Source organism: Lathyrus oleraceus, chromosome 6 (assembly GCF_024323335.1).
Source record: "Lathyrus oleraceus cultivar Zhongwan6 chromosome 6, CAAS_Psat_ZW6_1.0, whole genome shotgun sequence".
Lineage (NCBI taxonomy): Eukaryota > Viridiplantae > Streptophyta > Magnoliopsida > Fabales > Fabaceae > Lathyrus > Lathyrus oleraceus.
Window position 1 is genome coordinate 158,890,053 of NC_066584.1, and position 25,304 is coordinate 158,915,356.

The 25,304-nt window shown below is 38.4% G+C and overlaps 1 protein-coding gene across 1 annotated transcript; it reads left to right on the forward strand.

Annotated features, from left to right (window-relative positions):
• Positions 1-21,654: 21,654 nt before the first annotated feature.
• Positions 21,655-23,968, forward strand: LOC127095262 (protein MAIN-LIKE 2-like). The gene is made up of 3 exons (XM_051033976.1): positions 21,655-22,633; positions 22,718-22,808; positions 22,893-23,968. The coding sequence occupies exons 1-3, from the start codon at positions 21,966-21,968 to the stop codon at positions 23,643-23,645; spliced, it is 1,512 nt and encodes a 503-aa protein (XP_050889933.1). The 5' UTR covers positions 21,655-21,965; the 3' UTR covers positions 23,646-23,968.
• The last annotated feature ends 1,336 nt before the right edge of the window (positions 23,969-25,304 follow it).

Genomic DNA, 25,304 nt, shown 5'->3' on the forward strand with positions numbered 1-25,304 from the left:
AGAGAAAGAGCTACGACTTTCATGAAGAAGTCATAAGCTAATTCGGAATGTAGCATGGTTGAAAAATCCGTTGAAGCCTTCAGCACTAGATTTATATTTTGTGTTGGGTTATTTAGTTTGGGTCTGAGTTATGTTTTGACCAAATTAGGTTTATTCCACTTTTCCTATAACCTAAGCAGCCGAAAACAGTAGACGATATCACTATTCACGAAAATTTAAAAGCTTGTATGAATTACATGGAGAACTAATCCCTCTGATTTGATCTACCGTAATTCAGGTTCCAAAACTTGAGATTATTATAATGTTAATTTTAGTTTAATTCCTTTCAATGACTTTTTGTGTTCTTGTATGCTTAATTCGATTGCATGAAATATATTGATTCAATTTGGTTGATTGTATGATCCTAACATAGGCACACCACGTTTGCTTAATTCTTTTTTGTGTCTGATTAATCATGTTTGCTTAATCCATGAAAACTTATCCCGTTTGCTTAATTCGGACAATAGGATCATACATCTCACAAACTTCACCGCACTTGTCATTGAGTTTGTATCCAAATAGGAATAGACAATCCGCTTAGGATATTAAAATTATATTAATCGATGATAGTAGGAATTGAATCGGTAGATTGAATTATTTCATAATCACTTATTTTATAACAGCTTTTTTCAAGAATTGCTTTTAATAATCACTTTTTCTTGATCGAACACCAAACCAAACAACCCCCCCCCCCCCCCCCCCCCCGTTATTCGATTTACCTTTGGATAATAGTAATCAAGAATCCTTGTGAGAACGATATCCGAGTTAAAATTATCGTTGTACTACGTTTTTGAAAAACACTCGTTTTGATCCGCGCGCGACAGCGGATCAACGAACTACGAGGTTTTGATCCCTCATTTTTATGTTGGTACGTAGGCATAAGACCGAAGGTCTTGTCAAACACAAAAATTGTAAATAAACGAATTCTTTTCTCATCACCTAATTCTAATTTTTAGCAAACATCTTTTCAAGTAAAACACTTGCACACAAAAAAAAGGCTCCCTAGGAGTGCCTATGATGCTTTGTGTGCTAATACCTTCCATGTGTAACCAACCCCCTTACCTGTAATCTCTGACATTTTATTAGTTTTGATTTGAAAACTTCTTATCTTTGTGTTTTGTTCGTACTTTTCCCTTTTCCTTTAGAAACAATAAAAGCGCGGTGGCGACTCTTTTTTTATTGACGTTGAGCTAACCAATAGCTCAGTGGTCATGAATTTACCGCTACAGAAATAAAGTGGCGACTCTGCTAGGGAGTAGTCCTCAACGGGTTTAGCCTACTTTTTTGTGTGTATTATTTATTAATTATTGATGTTTGCGTATTTGTATATATATTGTATGTGTCATACTCTTTATCTGTTGTGCTTTGTGATCTCTGTGTGCTGAGATAAGTTCTAACCTAAACTTGAGTGCAATCTAATATATGAGGATGGTAGAGTCATGTCCTACTCATGTGGAGTAGTCCTTAACGAGTTGGCTTGAGATCCATCTAACCAACGGAGACCCTTTGTAATTACTGATGTTACACGAGTAAGTCGTGGATAGGCATTACTTTTTCCGACCTGGGAGTCCGAGAAGCTGAGGACCGTAGAACATTTAACCCAACTTGGCCTATTTAGGGTGTAGTGTGGAGACTGTTCAAGTGTAGACTTGATAACAGTTGTTACGTGATACTGCACTCATATGAGTTTCTCTTGAGAATACTATGGGTTGATGAGTCAGTCATCCTAACCTATAATATTCGATAGACGAGATCATGACTTTGGGAACTTTTTAGAACATGATCTACAGGTTTTTATCCTCAGTACACTCCTTTGGGATGGTTTTTAACCTGAGTTCATGCTCATGACTCAACACAAAGCCTTTGATTCTCGGTCGATCCGATCAGTTATCGTCAATATCAATGGAACTTGGATGTTGATAAGGTGAAAGCCATAATCCACCAAAATGGATGATTGATCTTGATGATAACTTGATCCATCCCTTAACCTTTGTTTGTGTTTTTGTGTGTGTGATCCTTTGTGTGTGATCCCTTGTGTGTGATCCCTTGTGTGTGATTGTTGCATTCATGCATACATGCACATCATATCATTCATCACATAAATAAATTTTCAAGGAACTAAGGTCATATTTGCAAATATTTTCAGACCATGGATTATGGACGTAGGAACACTAAGAAGTACAATTTCAGATGTCCAAACTTGAAAGAGTTAAGAAGGATAGCATCCTTTGTAGTTGATCCCTTGGATTTTAAGCAACGTCATGGGAAGCTTTTATCCGTGCTATCATCCAAAGTTAAGGAAGTACTCTTGAGTGTATTGGTTTAGTTCTATGATCCTCTTTATCGGTGCTTCACTTTTCCTGATTATTAGCTTATTCCTACGTTGGAAGAGTGTGCCTATCTCTTGGGTATACCCGTATCTAACAAGGTGCCTTTTAGTGGATTATAGGAGATTCCGAGATCTCAATTCATAGATGATTCTCTTCATTTGAAGAAGTTTGAGATCGATGCTAATATGACGAAGAAAGGAGGATTCCGAGGGTTAACTTCTAAATTTCTCATTGGGAGAGATACTAATTTTGCTCAAGTTGATAGTATGGATGCTTTTGAAGCCATCTTTGTATTGCTCATTGATCGTTTAGCTTTGTTCCCTAACATTGAAATCTTTATTGATGTTAACGCCATTAGAATCTTCTTGATTGGGAATCATGTTCTGACTTTGTTGGGAGACATGTATTTCTCTGTACATTTAAGGAATTCTAAGGGTGGAGGAACCGTTGTGTGTTGCATTCTTCTCCTATACAAGTGGTTTATTTGGAACTTGTTGTAGATGCCAGTCTTCTTGGAGAACAAACAATGTCTATGGTGGTCTCAAAGACTTATGTCTCTTACTAATGATGATATTACTTGGTATGATTCTGAATTTGATGGCTTGGAGATTATTGATAGTTGTGGTGAGTTCTCTAATGTGCCTCTTATTGGTACACAAGGAGGAATCAACTATAACCCTGCTTTGGCTCGTTGTCAGCTTGGATTCCCCTTGAAGGATAAACCTAATAACGTTCAGTTAGAAGCTCTGTTCTATCAAGAGGGTAAAGATCCCCAAAATTTGAAGAGTAGAATGGTGCATGCTTAGAATAATGTTCATAGAAAGGGAAGAGCCAAGTTTGGTCCGTGCAAATGTGTAGCTTTGGAAGCTTACACTAGTTGGGTGAAGAATAGAGCTTTGGAGCTTAAGATACCGTATGCCTGCGAAAGATCTATCTCTATGGTTGTGGCTGAGCCATCAACTCTCCCTAACTAAGATGCAAAGGAGTTGGACGACGCACTCACCAAGATGAAGCAAGAGAGGGACCTTTGGGAAGAATGGTTCCATGCTTTAAATCAAAAGCAAGCGAAGTTGTAGCTTGAGTTGAATGATAAATATGCACTCATTGAGATTCTTGAAGAGCGTGAGTAGAGAGAGAGAGAGAGAGAGAGAGAGAGATCTATAGGATTTATTTTCCTATGGTATTCCTCAACCTTTTGGTGCTTGGAAGAAGATCGTCGATCAACTCATCATCGAGAAAGCTCTAACGAAGACCACTTATGAGTCAGAGATCAGACGCATCGGAAGGAAGTACACGCCATTGGCTAGTTCAGCTGATTCAGTTGCTAGGGATCCCTAGGATGATACCTTCCTTTCCTCTTGCATTTGTATTTTTGGTTTCTGAAATTGTACTAAGTGTAATCCTTCCAATATTTTATAAATAAAAAAGAGATTTTATGGTCAATTCAAATGTTATTATTGATTATTATTATTGAAATATTTGCATGTAAGACTTTGTATCTTCCTTGGAAAATTAAAAGTTTCTTGCATCATTTGAATATCAGGTTTCTTGCCTTATAGCCCTTCGGCCAGATGCCTCATTGTTCTTCGTCTTTGTATCAGACAAGCTGAGTCATCAATACGATACTTGCGCTAATCGCCAATGAAGAATGGATTATTTGGAACAAGAGAACCGAGAGGTCAAGGAAGAAGTTGCCAGATTCACCGCTTTAATGGAGTCATTCATTACTGCTCAGAATCAACCGACTCCAACTCCTACAACTCCTCCTAAAGGTCTGTCATCTCAGAGATCTTCTCAACACCAGTATCCGTGATCCCTGCCAGCCAGCCTGCATAAGCTATGCCTTCCGGATTCCCATGGGGAATGCCTCCTAATTTTATGCCTGAAGGTTATGCTCCAACTGTTGCTCCTATGTCGGCATCTCGTATGGTTATGTCAACGTCTTCTCCTATTGTGCATACTTTGCCTCGTGTTGAGGAAACCATTTATCATTGCGAGCCGTCTGAGGGCCCTGATATATACGAGAAAATGGATGAAATGAATGACAAATTTTCAAGAGTTGAAAAAGGAGTTGAATACCTCGAGGGGTAAAGATCTATTTGGGAAGAGTGTTGTTGAACTGTGCTTAGTTCCTAACATGAAAATACCTATTAAATTCAAGGTCCCTGACTTTGAGAAGTACAAAGGAAATACTTGTCCTTTAAGACATCTTGTGATGTATGCTCGCAAGATGTGAACCTAGATATATAATGACCAATTGCTCATCCACTATTTTCAAGACAGTTTGACCAGTGTCGCGCTCCGTTGGTACATGGGTCTAGACAGTGGAAGCGTTCATACTTTCAACGACTTAGGCGAGGACTTCGTCAAGAAGTATAAGTACAATGTAGATATGGCTCTCGATCGTGATTAGTTATGGTCCATGTCTCATAAGGATAAAGAGACGTTCAAGGAGTATGCAGAAAGGTGGAGAGAGCTTGCTTCTCAAATCAATCCCCCATTGGAGGAGAAGGAGATGACAAAGATCTTCCTCAAAACCATGAGTTTATTTTATTATGAACATATGATTGCTGGTGCTCCCAATGACTTCACTGAAATGGTGAACATGGGGATGCGTTTAGAAGAGGGTGTCTGAGAGGGCCGTTTGTCTAAAGAAGAAGCATCTATGAGCAAGAAGTATGGACGAAGTTTCTCTAAGAATAAGGAGGGGGAAACCAATACAGTGTCTGTGAGGAGGCCTCATGTGAGTAAGAATTCCATATCCCATCATCATCATCAAGTATCCTCTGTCGTTCTAGTATTCACTAACAATTCCGCAATTCAATCAGTACCAATTCAACAACAACAACAATATCAACGTACTCACAACAATCATAACTACAACAACAATCAACATAATAATTTTGATAGGAAGAAGGTCACTTTTGATCCTATTATGATGACTTATGTCGAACTGTATCCTTCTCTTGTCGTCAAGAATTTGATCAAGCCGGAGAATCCTCTGTATACACCTGAGCCTCTGCCATGATGGTACAAGCTCGATCAGCATTACGCTTTTCATCAAGGGGCACTCGGCCATGACATCGAGAATTGTTATCCATTGAAGTATGAAGTACATAAATTGGTTAAAAGTGGGACGGTGTCCTTCGAGGACCGTGCTCCGAATGTCAAAGCTAATCCTTTGCCTGCTCATGGAAATTCTTCTGTGAATATGGTAATGGTTATCTTGGTAATTTCAGGGTTTTTGATGTCCGTCATATCCAAAGGTCTTTGGTGGAGATGCATAGAACTCTAGGTTTGATTAGTGATTGTGAACATGATCATGATGGTTGTGTTATCTGCAGTGTTAATCCACGAGGATGTATGATTGTCAAGAGGGACATTCAGAAGTTGATGGATGAAGGTGTTATTCAGATCAATCAAGACAGAGATGTGGGTAATAATGTGAATGTTATTGTGCCAGTGGTCAAGACTCCCGGGCGAGTAGTGATCCAATTTGACAATAACAAAAGAGATAATAGATCGGTATCGCCGTTGGTAATACGGTTGGTGGGCCCCTTCCCGTATGCATCCGATAAGCTGTACCTTACAAACATAATGCTACTATGATTGAAAATGGGCAAAAGGTTCCTCTTCCCGCAACAAAATCAATAGTGAGCATTTCTGATGTTGTTAAAGTGACCTGGAGTGGTCGTGTATTTGGTCCAGTATCTCTGAAGGTTGTGGAGGATGTTATGGTTGGTAAGAAGGTGGATGTTCCTTTGGTTAATCCTATTAACGCTCCGATTTGTCAGTCTGGTGAATCCAGCGGGTTGAAAGTTAAGGATAATGATGACGAGGTTCTCCGATTGATTAAGAAGAGTGAGTTTAATGTTATGGAATAACTGCTCCAAACACCATCCAAGATCTATGTCTTATCATTGTTGATGAATTCCGAAGCACACCGAGAGGCGTTGCAGAAAGTGATTGAGCAAGCATATGTAAAGCATGACGTCACAGTTGATCAGTTTGATCATATTGTTGCCAAAATTACTTCATTTAACAATTTTAGTTTCTACGATGAAGAGCTTTCTGAGGAAGGTAGAAATCATAACTTGGCTCTCCATATATCCATGAATTGTAAAGAGGATGCTCTCTCCAATGTTTTGGTAGACACATGTTCATCATTGAATGTTCTACCTAAATCTACTTGGGCAAGGTTATATTATCAGGGCACACCCATGAGGAACAGTGGTGTAGTTGTGAAAGCGTTCGACGATTCTCATAAAACTGTCATTGAAGAAGTGGACCTCCCAATTAAGATTGGTCAGAGTGATTTCCAGATTACTTTCCAAGTAATGGACATTCACTCGGCCTATATATGTTTATTGGAAAGGACGTGGATTCATGAGGCTGATGTTGTCACGTCGACGCTACATCAAAAACTCAAATTTGTTAATAATGGCAAGCTCGTTGTTGTAGGAGGTGAAAAAGAGTTGTTGGTAAGCCATTTGTCATCTTTCACATATGTTGAAGCTGAAAAAGAGGTTGGAACTCTATTCCAAGATTTTTACATAGCTGATGAAGTCCAGAAGACTAGGGCACCCATGTCTTCCCTAAAAGATGCACAAGAATTTGTTCAGGATGGTGGCACAGACAAGTGGGGTCGTGTCGTAGAGGTTGTTGAAAACAAGAACAGGACTGGTCTGGGATTTTAGCAAGGACCATTCAAAGGAAATGTCAAGACTATGTAACAAGTTTTACGTTGTGGAAGGTTCATTCATAAAGAAGAACAACACTCAGCTGTGATCATTGAAGATGAAGATGAATGAGACAACACCAACTTTGTGACGCACGAACATATTTGCAACAATTGGGTTGTTGTTGATGTTCCTATTATAGTGCATCGTTTAGAGTAATATGTCTTATTATTTATGAAAAAATCCTTCTCATAAGCCTAAGGGAGAAGTGAAATATTGTCAGGCATTTTCAAATTATCATCAATAAAGTACAATTTTATTCATCCACATTTATGTTGTTTTTACTTTTTGCTATTTTTGGAAAATGGTAATCATAAAAAACATAAATAAGCAATATTTTTTCCCATGCTTGCATAATATTTGTATGCATTCATATTTCTAAAATCAAAATATCAAATCATTATGCAGGTTACTTCTCAAACCCATTGAAAATAATGATCCTACTCCCTCTCCAAACTTTGATTTCCCTGTGTTTGAAGTTGAGGAAGAGAATGATGATGAAGACGTTCCTGATGAGTTATCCAAATTGCTTGAGCACGAGGAAAGAACCATTCATCCATTTGAAGAGAAGATTTAGTTAGTCAACTTGGGTTTCGAAGATGATATCAAGGAAGTCAAGATTAGGCCACATCTTTGTTCAAATATTAAGAAGGGGTTGGTAGAGCTTCTCCGAGAATACTCTAGAGTGTTTGCTTTTTCTTATCAAGATATGTCAGGTCTTGATATTGATATTGTGGAGCATAGATTTCCGCTGAAGCCGGAATGCCCTCCAGTCAAGAAGAAGTTGAGAAGAACTCATCCTGATATGACAGTGAAGATCAAGGTAGAAGTGTAAAAGTAGATTTATACCAGTTTCCTTGTTACCTCCGAGTATCCCAGTGGGTGGCCATTATTGTGTCTGTTTCGAAGAAGGATGGTAAAGTCCGCATGTGTGTTGATTATAGAGATTTGAATAAAGCTAGTCCGAAAGATGATTTTCCTCTGCCACACATTGATATGTTGGTGGATAATACAACTAAGTACAATGTCTCCTCTTTTATGGACGGATTTTCCGGTTATAATCAAATTAATATGGCACCCGAGGATATGGAAAAGACCACATTCATTACGCCTTGGGAACATTCTGTTACCAAGTGATGCCTTTCGGTTTGAAGAATGCTGGTGCAACATACCAAAGATCCATGTCCACTCTTTTCCATGATATGATGCATAAAGAGATTGAGGTCTATGTTGATGATATGATTGCCAAATCAAGGACTGAAGATGAGCATGTTGAGCATTTATTGAAGCTATTCCAGCATTTGAGAAAATATAAACTCCGCTTGAATCCCAATAAGTGTACATTTGGTGTCCGCTCTGGTAAGATATTGGGATTTATTATCAGTGAGAAGGGTATTGAAGTTGATCTTGCCAAGGTCAAAGTAATAAAAGAGATGCCTACGCCTAAAACTGAGAAGCAAGTCAGAGGTTTTCTCGGCCGCTTGAACTATATCTCAAGATTTATATCACATATGACTGCCACATGTGCGCTTATATTCAAGCTCCTTCAGAAAGATCAGTCTTGTGATTGGATCGGGGATTTCCATAAAGATTTTGACAGTATCAAAGAATATCTGTTTGAGCCTCTAATTCTGTCTCCGCCTGTTGAAGGAAGACCTTTGATCATGTATTTGACTGTGCTTAAAGAGAGTATGGGATGTTTTCTTGGTCAACCAGATGAATCTGGTAAGAAAGAATATGCTATTTACTACCTCAGTAAGAAGTTCACCGATTGTGAGTTTGGTATTCTATGCTTGAGAAGACATGATGTGCTTTGGCTTGGGCTCCTAAGCGTTTACGCCAATATATGTTGAATCATACTACTCGGTTGATATCCAAGATGGATCAGATCAAGTATATTTTGAAAATCCTGCTTTAACTGGGAGGATTTCCCGTTGGTAGATGTTGTTATCTGAGTATGATATTGAATACCGAGCTCAGAAAGTGATTAAGGGTAGTGTCTTGGCTGACCATTTGGCTCACCAACCTATTGATGATTATCAGTCAGTGCAGTATAATTTCCCTGATGAAGAGATATTGTATTTGAAGATGAAAGATTAAGATGAACCATTGCTTGAAGAAGGGCTAGAATCTGGTTCCCGTTGGGGCATGGTATTTGATGGAGCTATTAATTCGTACGGTAATGGCATTTGGGCAATGATTATTACTCCTCAAGGCACTCATTTTTCGTTTATAGCTAGATTGACCTTCAAATGTAGAAATAATATAGCTGAGTACGAAGCTTGCATTATGGGGGTTGAAGAAGCCATTGATCTTAGTATTAAATATCTTAACGTCTATGGAGATTCAACTTTGATGGTTAACCAGATCAAAGGTGAGTGGGAGATGAATCAAACCGGTTTGGTACCATATAGAGATTATGCATGGAGGATATCAACTTTCTTTGCAAAGGTTGAGTTTCATCATATCCCTCGAGATGAAAATCGGATGGCAGATGCTCTTGCAACATTGGCTTCCATGATCGTAGTGATGTTTTAGAATGAAGTTCCCTATCTGATTGTGATGCATCTTGATAGGCCAGCCCATGTATTTGCTGTTGAAGAAATCAAGGATGATAAGCCATGGTATTATGATATCAAATGTTTTCTCCAAAGTCAGAATTACCCGCTTGGGGCATCTTTGAAAGATAAGAAGACTTTTAGAAGATTAGCTGGAAACTTCTACCTGAATGGTGATGTGCTTTATAAGAGAAATTTTGATATGGTTTTCCTCAGATGTGTGGATAGACACAAAGTAAACCTATTGATGACAGAAGTCCATGAAGTTTCCTTTGGTACTCATTCCAATGAAAATGCTATGGCAAAGAAGATGTTGAGAGCAGGTTACTATTGGCTGACAATGGAATCTGATTGTGGCAAGTTTGTGAAGAAATGCCACAAATGTCAAATTTATGCGGATAAGATCCATGTTCCTCCGATACTTTTGATTGTCATTTCCTCTCCATGGCCCTTCTCCATATGTGGAGTTGATATGACTAGCACGATTAAGCCCAAAACATCATATGTACATCGTTTAATTATAATGGCTATTGTGTACTTCACAAAGTGGGTTGAAGTGGCATCGTATGCAAATGTGACCAAGCAAGTTGTTATAAGGTTTATCAAGAATCAAATTATATGTCGATATGGTGTGCCAAGTAAGATCATTACTGATAATGGACCGAACTTGAATAATAATATGGTGGAAGCTCTTTGCAAAGACTTCAAGATAACACATCATAATTCTTCTCCCTACATACCTAAGATGAATGAGGTTGTTGAAGCTGCCAAGAAGAATATCAAGAAGATTATCCAGAAGATGGTTGTGACGTACAAATATTGGCATGAGATGCTCCTGTTTGCTTTGCATGGGACCGTAAATCCGTCCACAATTCAACAAGGGCAACCCGTTTCTCTCTTTCTTATGGCATGTAAGTTATGCTCCCCGTGGAGATTGAGATCCCATCATTGCGTGTGCTGATGGAATCCAAGTTGACCGAAGCTGAACGATGTCAAACCAAATATGATGAGTTTAATTTGATTGAAGAGAAGAGATTAACTGCCATGTGTCATGGTCAGTTATATCAACAGAGAATGAAGAAAGATTTTGATAAGAAGGTTAAGTCTCGTGTATTCCGAGAAGGCGACCTTGTGCTCAAGAAGATCTTATCTTTCAAACCTGATTCTAGGGGAAAATGGACTCTTAATTATGAAGGCCCATATGTTGTTAAGAGAGCCTTCTCAGGCGGTGCATTGATTCTTATAACTATGGATTGTGAAGAGTTCACTCGTCCTATGAATGGTGATGCAGTCAAGAAATACTTCGCCTAAAAAAAAGAACAACTCGCTAAGTTGAAAACCCGAAAGAGAGGCTTAGGGAAAAAATGAGTGTCTTGGTGGATTGAAAACCCGAAAGGGCGATCCAGTAAAAAGTCAGAGACATAAAATAGAAAATTATCCCGGTAGATTGAGTACCCCACCTTGGGGAAATCTAGGCAAAAATTAGGGATTATGGCAGGTAACTGCATCCAACTAGATATGATCGTTGAAGCAACATTGTTAGTCAATTTGGTTTCGATTCAACCTTCTCAACCAAATACAAGATCATAGTGGATTTCAAAGTTGGTAGGGAGAGGAGTGGTCATTGTATTCAATGTAGCCATTTTCCATGTAAATTACCATTTTCAAACATTGTAAAGATCCATGGGGTCCTGCCTTTTATGGAAGACCATTCTATTAAATAAAGTTGAGCCTTTATCCAATTATGTGATTTTCTTATTTTGTTTATGTTTAATAAAACTGTATTTTTATGATGATAATTTTGAAATAAATAAATCAATGAATAAACATTTTTTCAGAAATAATAAAGCATTTACTTTAAGAACACTGAATTCGAAAAGGAATGTCAACAACAATCCAAGAACAATAAGTATTGACGTGTGAAGCATTGTTGTCTTCCCCAAGCAGTTTTTTTGATGGTGTTTTCTCCCCAAACAGTTTTTCGTTTATCCCTAACATGGCTGATGTGTTGTTCTCTTTAGAGTTCATCATCCTTTCCCCAGCTGTGGGACTTCGTGGATTTTTCATTCTCAGTTTGCAATATTGTGATTGAACCTTGGATCTTCCTAAAACCTTTATTTGGTTTTCAGATCCCCAACACCTTTATTTTGGTTGTTGCATAGTCATGGCAGTGTTTCCTCTTTGTGAGTTCCTTCAGGCTGGTTGATATTTCTGGTACCTTGGAATTGGTTTATTTCTCAATCTCCAAGAAGAGTCTTATGACTGTTGTTTTCCTCTTAAGGAATATGTCGCTAATTGCATCCTTATGTGTCTCTTGTTTTGTCTTGGCATATTTTATGCCCTAGTGACGTTCCTACATGTAGCGGGGTATTCGTTACCAATAGAGATATTGACTAAATCCAAGGTAAACCATACAAGTCGAGTCGCCACCGCACTTCTATTTATCCAAAGGAATGGTTAGAAAGCGAACAAAAACCTAAAAGTTTTATCGAATCAAAAACTAGTAAAAATGTCCAAGATCTGGGTAAGGGGGTTAGTTATACAATGGAAAGGTTTTAAGCACCCAAAACATCCTAGGTACTCCTAGGGAGCCCTTTTAACACTTGTTGTAAGGTTGGTATTTTGTGAAAATTTGTTTGTGCAAACATGGTTGAAGAGATGAGAAGAGAATATACAAGTTTATTTACATTTTGTGTTTGGATGGATAAACCCATTGCTTACGTACCATCTTAAAAAAGATTAGGATCAAAACCTCGTAGTTCGGGGTAAAAATCTCAAAATAAGTTGGTGAATTGATTGGTCCAAAAGCCTTAAGGTCTTTTGTTATTCAAGGGAGAAAACTCAACCTAAAACCACAAATCCACCACGTGAGGATAGCTTCGACATGCTAGTGAGGGGTTAACCTTATAATAAGCATGGAAGACTCATTGTCCATCACTAAGGATATAGGTGAGCATTACATCTACCTCAAGGATAACTCAAACCTAATAGCTAAAGATTATGAAAAAGTTTGATTAAGAAAGTGGCCATTGAAACCACAAAAGGTATTTGAATAGGTTATATTTACCAATGAAAAGTATTTACAAAATATGGTCAAAGTTGATTTAAAAGTCCTATTCAAAAAAATAAGTGTTATGAAACGAAAGTTTGAAAATAAAAAACATAAGGCTTAGGTTTCTAATGTTGAAAACAAGTGTTAAATGTTTGCACAATATCTTGGCTTGGTTTGAGTGGAGAGAAGAAGAAGAATGGCTAAGGTCCTAATCATACAAGAGATAAGGGATAAGAGAACAAGACCACAAATGGAGTTCCTCTCTTGAGATCACATTGATGATCCAAGTAGCTCCCATCCTTTGGAATAAGCAAGCAAAATAATAGTAAGCTCAAGCAATCAACAATCAATTTAGCTCTTGGAAAGTTCCTCAATGGCTCTTGGATTTCTCTCTCTTAGAGGCTCATGGCAATGGTTCCTCACTTAGGCTCAATGTTAGAATCCCTAGCACAAGAACACACACATTAAAAAGTTCCATAATGCAATCAAATAATGGACAAGAGGGAGTTTAGAATTTAATCCTTTCAATGTTCATCTTCAAGCTTTAAGCATTCTAAAGGCATGAGGCCTAGTTGCTCTTTGACATTTTAAGCACTCTAAAGGCATGAGGCCTAGTTGCTCTTCAAACTACATTAGCTTGGGGAAGGTCCTAAAGTCTAAGTCTATTTGTCCATTTTTGCATTTGGTCCACAACAATCAAAACAACACACAAGCACAATAGTATATACACAATTATGTGCTCAAGTGAGCAAAAGGCAAATTGCAATAACATAAACATGTGCTCAAGTGAGCAAAGGGAAAATCAAATGAATAATATGTACAAGGATAGTAAATTGTGTAAATGTAAAGTGAAAAAGGTAAATGTTAATGGTTAATGGTCAGTAGTTAGTGTGCCATAAGGAAAATTTAGTGCTATGTTAAGCAATCGTAATTGGACTTATGTAGAAGTCACAACTATCTGAGGCCGGTCAATAATAATGTAGGCAACAACACAAGTTAGAAGTCTTGATTAGTGAACCAAGTTCCAACAACTTGCCATGCCAAAAAGAAGAAGAGGAATGATCTTGTATTGGTTTAAGTCCTTTGCATGATTTAGGAAGCAATCTATCCTTAATGCAAAGAAATTCACTTGATCAATTGATCAAGATGAATTAGATTTGAATCAAGGAAGATTAAACCTCCCTAATCAATGCTAACTTATCAACCTTTAACTCATTGATCCAAAAGAAAAGAAGAAGAAGAAGAAGAAGATGGATAATGGAAATGAAAAGAATAAAGTGCATTAAATGAAATCGAAGGTACCAATCAACAAGTGTTGACCAATGACATTGAGGATCATGGTCAAACTATCAAAAACAAAAGTGGGATGATGATTGGAAGTCAAGAAATGAACAAAATATTTTTTGGCATTTTTAATATTTGTAAATAAACTTGAATTAAAATATTAAAGAGAGATCAAACTTCAAAATCACTTCAAATCAACTTTGAAAATTCCAAGTGATTTATCCCAAGCTTAACAAGGTCAAACAAAGTTTGACAAAAAATTTCAGCATTTTTAAAAGTCAGAAACTATTTTTAATAAATAAAAAATGAATAAAAATAACCTAATTGAACTAAAATCTCAAATAAATCTCAAATAAATTTAAAATTGATGAGAATATTTTTTATAGATCCATCATCATTCAAATAGGTTGAGAAAATATTTTTGTATTTTTTGAATAGCAAAAACTATTTAAAATAAATTAAAAATAACCAGAAAAGAGAAAATTGACAAAAAATATCAAATGATAAAATAAAAAATATTAAAAATCATTTTTAGAAACTAGAATTAAAAAGAGAAATAATGCAATTGGTCCCATCTTTTTTGGAATTAAAATGAAAGAGTTATGAATTTTTGAAGTTAAATGAAATAAAGGAAATAAAATGGAAATTAAATCAGAAAATGAAAAATGCTAAAAATCCAGCCGCGTTAGATCTCCTTTCATTAAATGACGTGGAGGATCTGAAGGCAATGGTATGCACGCGCATCATAGGACCAAGTCAACTGAGTCACACAATGCATTAAATAAAGTCATAAGATCCAAGAGCCATGATTCAATCTGGAAATCATCATCAACGGCTAGGATTCAAACTGGCAAACGGACGGTGGTGTACACCACCGTCTTCTCCGGCGAGCATGGAGATTCCGGCCAGAGTTGCAGGTCATAAAATCTTGATGAAAACGAGCGATCCTCATATCATTGGAAAGCTGGGGTGATGTACATCACCCTTGTACCATCTATTTTCACTCTAGATCTCCATGGTAAGAGAAATCAGAGGTTGAAAAATATGGTGATCAACTGAAACTTAATGGATTTGTAAAATTAAAAGCACAGACAAGTTGCCTCGGTTGAGAGGACTTCAGCCAAGCAAAAGGACAAAAGAAACAAGCTATAAATGAAGAGTTTCGAAGCAAATAAGTTTGAACATCAACCTTCTAAATGCAGATCTATGGAGCAGGATCCATCAACACACTTGCTTGCAACTTGTTCTGGAGATGGAAATGAGGCAAGGCTAAGGAATTAGAGTCCAATAATCAACCAAGGAAGTTGAGAATTGGATCTGAAAATTTCAAGTGAAAAAGCAAAATTCCTTTAGAGTATGGTTTGGAATGATTTCTGCAAAGTTTCAGGTTGATTCAAGGATCCCAATTGAATGAAATGGTGCTTCTATTTATAGATGGAAATGCAAGGCAAGGGTGATCAAACTCGTGTGCATGAAGTTGGGTCCTCCATGCATGGGCCTGTACAAGCGCATGTCAGGCCCAAGATCAAGTGAAAATGCAAGTTGATCTCATTCTGGAGTGAAATGGACGTGCAATTTGCCTTGTGTTTGCTTGTGCATGAAGTTTCATCATGAATTCCATCAATGGTCACAATTGTTCTCTTCTTCGAAAGTCCAATTTAAAAAATCCAAACATAAGCATGTGGGTAATGGTTGGAAAGGTCTTGACATAAGGAACAAATGTTATGTTGAACAAAAACTCATTTGGAATGTGGAAATTTATGAAAACAGGCCATGAAGTTTAATGCACAAAATATGCCTTTGAGATATTTGCCAAAATGAACCAACTTCAAGTCCTTCTGTTTTGATGATGCAAGCTTCAAATAGAAAAACCTCCAACATCAAAGTTGTAGATCTTTTCAAGGCAATAAATTTGGACTTACGTTTTGCATCATTTGGATTTTTGATGAAGAAGTTATGGGCACTTGAAGTTGGACTTTTTTCCATTTCAATGCATTTGGTCCAAAGTGTCCTATAATGTTTTGCATTATCACATGTATTTCTTTTGAGATTTTGAAATTTTTCTCAACATAACATTTGAAGTAGACACAATAATATTTCCAATACATTTGGTTCCACCCAAAAATCTTAAAAAAAGAATGAGTTATGTTCTTGGGAAGTTGACCCAAAATTAGGGTTTCAGTCAAAATGACCTATAATGTCTTGGAATGGATGATGATCTTCCAAGCTTCAAATACAATTTTGATGAACACGAAAGTTGTTCATATTGTCCTTAAGAGCATTGTTTATCTTACGATCATCTCCATTTGACCAACACACAAAAAGTTAGGTCTTAGTGTATTTCAAAATAGTCAGATGAATTGACTGATCAACTTCTCAAGTCCACAACTCATATCTTGATGAATTGATGATAGAGGATAATCAAATAAGTACAAATATGCATGAAAGGATGAATTAAAGAACTTACCTTGATGGTATTTCACCATGGGTTGTGGTTGCTTCATGAGCAAGGCATTGTAGATGATCAGATGAATTAGGGTTTCCTTGGGAAACAAACCTCAAACCCTTTGGGCAAATTTACCGAGATAACCCACTTTTTCGAAGAAATTCCCAAAATAACCCACTTTTCAGGAAAATTCCCAATCTACCCCACTTTTAGGAGGAGGCGCCAATTGGATTGGCGACCCCTCTTAAAAATTACAAGGAGGCGCCAATTGGATTGGCTAGGGCACCTGCCCTAGCCAATCCAATTGGCGCCTATGTGTATTTTTTAAGAGGGGTCGCCAATCCAATTGGCGACTCCCTTAAAAAAGCCTCAAATGAAAAAACCTTCAACATGAAAGTTGTAGATCTTTTCAAGATAATGAATTTGGATATAAATTTGGCATCATTTGGATTTTTTATGAGACAGTTATGGGCAGTTGAAGTTGGACTTCTGAGTTTTTCAACTGTAATCTGACCTATAATGTCTTGCATTATTTCATGTGTTTCTTTTAGAGTTATGAAATTTTGTCCAACATAACATTTGAAGTAGACATATTAAATTTTCCAATGCACTTGGTCCCACCTCAAAATAATTAAAAATGAGTGAGTTAGGTTCCTGCGAAGTTGACCTAAAATTAGGGTTTCAACTGTAATCTGACCTATAATGTCTTGCATTATTTCATGTGTTTCTTTTAGGGTTATCAAATTTTGTCCAACATAACATTTGAAGTAGACATCTTAAATTTTCTAATGCACTTGGTCCCACCTCAAAATAATTAAAAATGAGTGAGTTAGGTCCCTGCGAAGTTGACCTAAAATTAGGGTTTCTGTCAAAATGATCTATAATGTTTTGAAATGAATGATGAGCTTCCAAGTTTCAAATGGATTTTTGATGAACATGAAAGTTGTTCATATGGCGACTGTTGTTAAAACTTGAATGGAGGCGCCAATTGGATTGGCTAGGGCAGGTGCCCTAGGCTAGGGCAGGTGCCCTAGGCTAGGGCAGGTGCTCTAGGCTAGGGTAGGTGCCCTAGCCAATCCAATTGGCGCCTATGTGTATGTTTTAAAAGGAGGCGCCAACTCAATTGGCGAGTCCCTCATAAAATGCCTTTTTTGTCTTATAAATAGATGCGTTGTGTGACCTATTGTTCCACAACTCATATAATCATTTGGCTATCATGTTTGGTGTTCGTCGCCGATACGGTAAGGTGATTTATGCGAGAGACAAACCTCAATTGCTGATGCTGTTTTGGAACATCACCACGTTAGATCAACTGAAGAGGGAGCTGGTTCGATGGTTAGACGGGAAAATACCAGAAGGGGAAAAAATCAGAAGTATTGAGAGACTTAACAGTATCTTTGGTTGGGTGCGAATGAAGACTGATAAGGATGCTAGGGAAATGATGTTTGGTCGAGACGACATTAATTTGATTGTTGTAATCAGTTAGAATTATTTATGTTTTCAGATGTTTTGTACTGATGTTGGTTATGAAACTCGTTGTAACAAGAACTTAATGATATATATTGATTGATTGTTACAGAAATACAATGTTACAAAAAGCATAAGATCAAGATAAAATGTTACAAAAAGCTTAAGGTCTAGATAAAATGTTACAAAAATCTTAAGACCTAGATGATGCTCCTTGATTGGGACAGTTGTTTTAGTTGTGTCCTGGTTGACGACAGATACTACATAATCTTATCATTTTATCTGTGGAATCCATCTCTGTTTTGGTACGTGTGTTGTTTGGCCTTCCTTTCTTCTTTCTACGCATCTCTTCATTGTGCCAAACAATATCTCCTTCATATGGAGGCCAGTAATCCTCCATTGGTAGTACTGAAAAGCTTTGACTATATACATTCATGATGGTGTTTGCCTTGTACACATCAGATAAATGGGTGTAAGCGTCTTGACGAGTATAAGCGCATGCTGCAATGACATGGGAGCAAGGTATGCGGAAGGCCTGAAATTTTCCACAATCGCACCAACCTTTGTGTAGTTTAACCGCGTAGGCTAAGTTTGGTCTCCCGTCGCTGTTGCCCATTGTTTCCTGGACGCTGAAATTTTGTCTTTGACGGTCAAACACTGTTACAGCGTGTGTCGTAGCTTTGATGCTCTCCTCTTTCATGACCTTCATGCAACACTCACTGAATACTTGTCCAGACATTAACACTGCACTCCATCTTTCACCTCTGGTTGCGAACATAGAAGCCAACCTATAATAGGTTGATCTTACCAAGGCGGTTATCGGCAGGTTTCGAATTCCTTTGAAAACCCCGTTCATGCATTCCACAATGTTTGTTGTCATGTGGCCCCATCGACGACCACCGTCAAATGCTCTTGTCCACTGCTCTACTGGGATGTTATTTATCCATCTCCCCGCGTCTCATTAGACAGACGAATCTCATCACGATAATATTGAAAAGACGGTTGAGTTAAAGCATACCCAACATTCACCACCTTCTTGCGAAGATTCTTATCTTTTATAGCACGCTTGAAGTTTTGTGCAATGTGTCTGATACAGTAGACATGTGTAGAAGGAGGATCATGCCATCCGTTGTCATGGTTGTTGTAGGCACTTTCGATGGCAGCATGTCTATCAGAAATCAAACATAGATTGGCTTGTGGAGCGACATGCGCTCTGAGATGTCGATGAAAGAAACCCCATCCACCAGCCGTTTCACCTTCAACAAGAGCAAAGGCAATGGGAAATACATTGTTGTTACCGTCTTGTGCAACTGCCATGAGCAACGTACCCTTGTATTTTCCGTATAACCAAGTGCCATCAATTTGTAGGAGAGGTTTGCAGAAAGCGAAACCTCTGATGCACGGGTCAAATGCCCAAAAGAGACGGTGAAATATTCTATTACCTGTAGCACAGGTTCCGTCTGGCATCATTGCTGGCACTGTCTCCAGAATTGCCACAGTTCCTGGGACATAAGTTTTTAGTGCCCATAAAAACCGTGGTAATTCCTTGAATGAGTCCTCCCAGTTTCCGAAAACCTGCTCAACAGCCTTTGTCCTCGCAATCCATGCTTTCTTGTAAGATGGAGTATAATTATATGTTGTTCGGATATGGGATATAATTATACTCACCTTCACTGATGGGTCTTTATTTACCAATGGCAGAATGTCTCGACATATCAAAGCTGTGCTCAGTTTACGGTGATCTTGTTCAACGGTTGTTGCGACGCAACTGTGTGGTGGGTCTATTGAAGTGATCTCCCAAGAGTCATTTTTCTTCTTGTAAGATGCAGCCAAACGAAATTTACAAAGCATGTTACGACATTCGATAACATACCTTCTAGAATCAGTACGTTTCACCGTAAAGTCAGCAAAGTTGTTCATGTGGTATTTTTTGATTGCCAAGACACATTCCTCTTTGGTACGAAACATGTCTCCCACCTTTAATTCGCCTACTGGTCTCGGATACGGATTATAGAAGACACTGTCGGACATTTCATCATCGTTAAGAGCCATATTTGTCATATGTTGAGGAGGAATATAGGCATGAGTAGGAGGTATTGGTGGTGGTTGAGCCTCATCTTCATCGTCGTTATTCAGGATGTGATCAACCTGTATCTCAGTCTCCTCTTCTTCTTCATCAATAACGTCGACCTCTACTTCTGCTTCTGGGTTGAGTTCATCTGACCATTGTGCATCATCTGCAGCATCTCCACCAGCTGGATCCTGATCTGTTAGTTGAGACTGTTGAGACGGTATACATGGCTGTAGAGTAATGTACAACTCGATACAATCCATGCCTGAATGTTCATGACTAAGAAACATGCTTTCAACATCTTCATCGTCTCGTATCTTTAGGGGGAAAAACTTGCATTGACCATTCTCAAAAAATATAGGATTTTGATATGTCATCTTTGACACATTACCTGATGCTATGAAGGATTGTATTCTTTTTTTGAAATGCAAAAAGGTTGCATTTCTCTTCATCGTGACTCTAATGGTATCAGTGTTTTTAAAACAAAAACCATGAATCTCAGACTCAAAAGTTTCACCGTTGCAATGAACGTTGATACTGTATAATGATGAAGATGACATTTTGGAGATGAAAACTATTTTGCAAGTGCAGATGAATGTGAGTGAAGATGCTAAGTATTTTGCAGATGATAAGTATTAATGTGAGTGAAGATGAATGTGAGTGAAGATGAAAAGGATTTTGCAAGTGCAGATGAATGTGATAGTAAGACACTTAAATAGATGGTATCAGTGTCTCACATTGAAGCTAGTCTGAGATACCGTGTCAAGCATGCAAGTAATTTCAGAGATGAGGTGTCTGTCATGCAAGACAGTGTGACCTGATGTGTCAAGCATGCTAGCTAGTCAAGAGTTGATGTGTCTGTCATGCAAGACAGTGTGAGTTGATGTGTCAAGCATGCTAGCTAGTCAAGACTTGATGTGTCTGTCATGCAAGACAGAAGTGAGTATTCAGCATGCAGGATACTAGAGAGCCACGTGTCTGAGATGATGTGTCAATCCTGCAAGACAGTGTGAGTTGATGTGTCAGCCAGGCAAGCTATCAAGAAGGTAGTCATCAGCATACAGGAGACAAGACAGACACGTGTCGGACACCTAAGCATGCTAGCTAGTCAAGACTTGATATGTCTGTCATGCAAGATAGAAGTGAGTATTCAGCATGCAGGATACTAGAGAGCCACGTCTCTGAGATGATGTGTCAATCCTGCAAGACAGTGTGAGTTGATGTGTCAGTCAGGTAAGCTATCAAGAAGGTAGTCATCAGCATACAGGAGACAAGACAGACACGTGTCGGACACCTAAGATGGTCAGAGATGATGTGTCAATCATGCAAGCCATCCATAAGTGTTTTGTTCAGCATGCAGGAGACAACAATGCCACGTGTCAGACATGCAGAAGGTGGCGCCAATTGGTTTGGCGCCTACCTTTAAGGGTTGTACATGGTCGCCAATTTGAATGGCGCCCCCATGTAGTCAGTCCTCGAAACCAAGCATTCAGAACTAGCCTTGCATGCATGTACCCTATGGTGTCGCCAATTTGAATGGCGCCCCCTCCTTAATGTTGAACATGGTCGCCAAATGAGGTGGAGACACCATGCAAACACAATTTTCCATGCACTCCTCCATTTGCCTATAAATTGATCCACTCCTTCAACAATTCTTCCACACCAACATTCTCACTACCTCATCTACATTTCTCACTACTTCATCTACATTACTTCTTTTACAATTTCATCTTCAACAAAATCTTCCATTTTCATCTACACCAACTCCCCAACAATATGTCTTTACTCACAATGGGCGAAGCACACAGAGGAACAGTTGCAAACATCGCGACATACGTAAGTTTTTTCTTATAATTCTTTTTTATGTTTCATCTCCACCAACCCCATTTTATTTTGAAATACCGACTTAGTCAAGTGTTACATTATTTCTATTATAGGATGTCTCAAGGTTTCGCACTCGAGTCCACGAATTTGTCCCAATGGACCCGATGATTCAACCTTATGTTGAACTCGCCGGTTTTGGTCACCTTAGCAAAATTATGTCTTGGTCTATAGATAACAAGTTCATTCTAGCCTTATGCGAAAGATGGAGGCCAGAGACACACACATTTTGGTTTCCAACCGGTGAGTGTACCGTGACGTTAGAAGACGTCTACATGCTTTTAGGACTACGAATTGAAGGCAAAGCTGTTAATGGTAAGACCAACTTTCCAAATTCAATTTGCATGGAGCTTTTAAACACTGATTTGTTAGATGATAATGCTAGGGGACAAGGTATACTACTTTCACGCCTAAAGTCATATTATAATAGTTTTTATTTAGATGAGCATTCTACCGAAGATGCTCGAATCATCAAAACTAGGTGTTACATTATGTTGTTACTAGGATCCTTTTTATTTCCCGAAGGTAGTGGTTCTAGCATGCATATTATGTACTTACCTTTACTTAGACATATAGATAGAATAGGTAGTTATAGTTGGGGATCCGCATGTCTAGCCTATCTCTATAGTTCTTTGTGCAAAAACTCCCACAAAGATACTTCTACATTTTCTGGATGTGCTGTTTTGCTACAAGCATGGGGATGGTCAAGACTACCGTCTCTAGCACCGGTCAATAACAACCCCTTCACTTTTCCATATGCAAAAAAGTAAGTTATTTAAATTGCTATATCTTTACTTCCTTCCTTACAGTTTATTACCCATAACTAATTTATTTTAACTTTTTGGTGTAGATGGTCGGCACGCGGTATGAATTACAAAAGATGTCCGAGACACTGTATTACTCAATATCGCAACCTGTTGGGTCACCTTCGACCGGCAGACGTAAGCAAAATAATTACATTATTTCTTCATATTATGTTGACTTTTTCTACATTCATTTAAATCCTATTGTCTTTAACATTTCAGTTCATTTGGCGTCCATACCTTAATATGGATCATGAGCATCAGATCAACCCTGAAGACGCAGCCGTATGGACAACATGCACACCGATAATACGGTTCACAACAGTGGAGCTGCACAACACCGATCGTGTGAAGCTGCAGTTTGGTATGGTCCAGAATATCCCAGATCCCCCAGCTAGCCTAGGAGAATGGCATATGCGTAAAGTGAACGACCAATGGAACTACAACCCTTGGCAAACCTTCGCAAGATCAGAGTGTCGCAAGTGGAAGCACCGTCATGACCATGTCTTAACTGACGCAATCATGCCAAATGAGGTAAAACCAAGTCGTACTTATATGGCTTGGTATAGATCAGTTAGATTTCAATTCATCGCCGATGATATGTACCTCTACGACCCACGCCAGACAAGTTACACACAAGAAGGCTCAACATCTAACCCCCAACAACATTCTCAGCCCGGTTACTCACAACCACCTATCCGACAAACTTTCCGTTCCACAAACACACAAACATACAACCAAAACATGCCATTCATCCAACCCCAAAACCAAGAACATCCCCCATACCACCACCAACAAATGGACCATCAACCTTCGACCGAACATCGCTTCGCACCCACACCATCACCCTACCAAAGTCGCCTTACCCAAAACACTAACCGCCCCATCACCTACCGTAGCCAAGAACCCCAAACATCACAATACCAAAACATCCCACAACCATATCTCTTCCAAACACCCCAACAACCTTTCTAACCTTTCCTAGACCCATCATTGTCACCCATGTCCCCCTTCAACCGTCCTGGTAGCCCATCCATGAGTCAACCACACCCCAACTTCTCTGGCATGGGTCATGAGCTCAGCTACGCCGGTACACCATCATTGAATACTGAAGACTATGCTGAGTTGGCTGAATACCTCAACGGATCTTCTCCTGTAGGAGGTAATGACGCTCCTGGACCATCAGATGAACAACCACCGGTGCAGAACCGTCAACGTGGGTTAGGGCCAAGGGTTAGGGTAGCTAGGGGATGTGGGACCGGAGGTCGGTTAGGTGATCCCGGTCATCACCATTAGGATTCATTGTGTAAAATCCAAATTTTATTAATATCAATTCGTATTATGTCAAATTTATCTTTGTGTAAACTCCAAACATTAGGTTTCTTTCATAATTCTAAAATAAACACATATCATAATACAAAAATTTATAGGTCAGAAACCCTAATTCAAGGACTTGTTATTGTTATGTTGAAGGGCTTGAAGTTGGTCCCTTTTGGCAAAATTCACATACACTTGTTTTGACAGAAACCCTAATTTTGGGTCAAGTTCGCAGGGACATAACTCACTCATTTTTAATTATTTTGAGGTGGGACCAAGTGCAATGGAATATTTAAGATGTCTACTTCACTTGTTATGTTTGACAAAAATTCATAACTCTAACACAAACACATGCAATAATACAAAACATTATAGGTCAGATAACAGATAAAATGTCAAAGAGTCCAAGTTCAGGTGCCCATACCTTTCTCATAAAAATTGCAAACGATGCAAAACTTTAGTCCAAATTCATTATCTTGAAAAGATCTACAACTTTTATGTTGAAGGTTTTGTCATTTGAGGCTTTTATCATTCAAACTAAAGGGCTTGAAGTTGGTCCCTTTTGGCAAAATTCACATACACTTGTTTTGACAGAAACCCTAATTTTGGGTCAAGTTCGCAGGGACCTAACTCAGTCATTTTTAATTATTTTGAGGTGGGACCAAGTGCAATGGAAACTTTAAGATGTCTACTTCAAATGTTATGTTGGACAAAAATTCATATTCCTAAAAGAAACACATGCAATAATACAAAACATTATGACTCAGATAACAGTTAAAAAACTCAGAAGTCCAACTTCAACTGCCCATAACTTTCTCATAAAAAATCCAAATGATGCAAAATTTATATCCAAATTCATTTTCTTGAAAAGATATACAACTTTCATGTTGGAAGTTTTTTCATTTGAGGCTTTTTTAAGGGAGGCGCCAATTGGATTGGCGCCCCCTCTTAAAAATTACACATAGGCGCCAATTGGATTGGCTAGGGCAGGTGCCCTAGGCAATCCAATTGGCGCCTCCTTGCAATTTTTAAGAGGGGGCGCCAATCCAATTGGCGCCTCCCTCTAAAAGTGGGGTATATTGGGAAATATTTTGAAAACTGGGTTATTTTGGGAATTTATTTGAAAAAGTGGGGTATATTGGTAAAAAATCCAACCCTTTGACTTGCTTTGATCAAAATGAGGAATTGAGATGCTAGGGAGGCATATTTGATGGATGAGAGCTTTGGGAACCATTGCCATGCTTGCCTTTATCTTCTCTTGGCCATATCTTTGCACAAAGAATCACCTAGAAGCTTTTAGATCTTATGACTGCTCAA

Excerpts from the sequence above, each read along its gene's own strand:
- LOC127095262 (XM_051033976.1), top strand. The coding sequence starts at position 21,966 with ATGGACCCGATGATTCAACCTTATGTTGAACTCGCCGGTTTTGGTCAC. Across the intron at positions 22,634-22,717 it reads ACTTTTCCATATGCAAAAAA|ATGGTCGGCACGCGGTATGA; the intron begins GTAAGTTATTTA and ends TTTTTGGTGTAG. Across the intron at positions 22,809-22,892 it reads GTCACCTTCGACCGGCAGAC|TTCATTTGGCGTCCATACCT; the intron begins GTAAGCAAAATA and ends TTAACATTTCAG.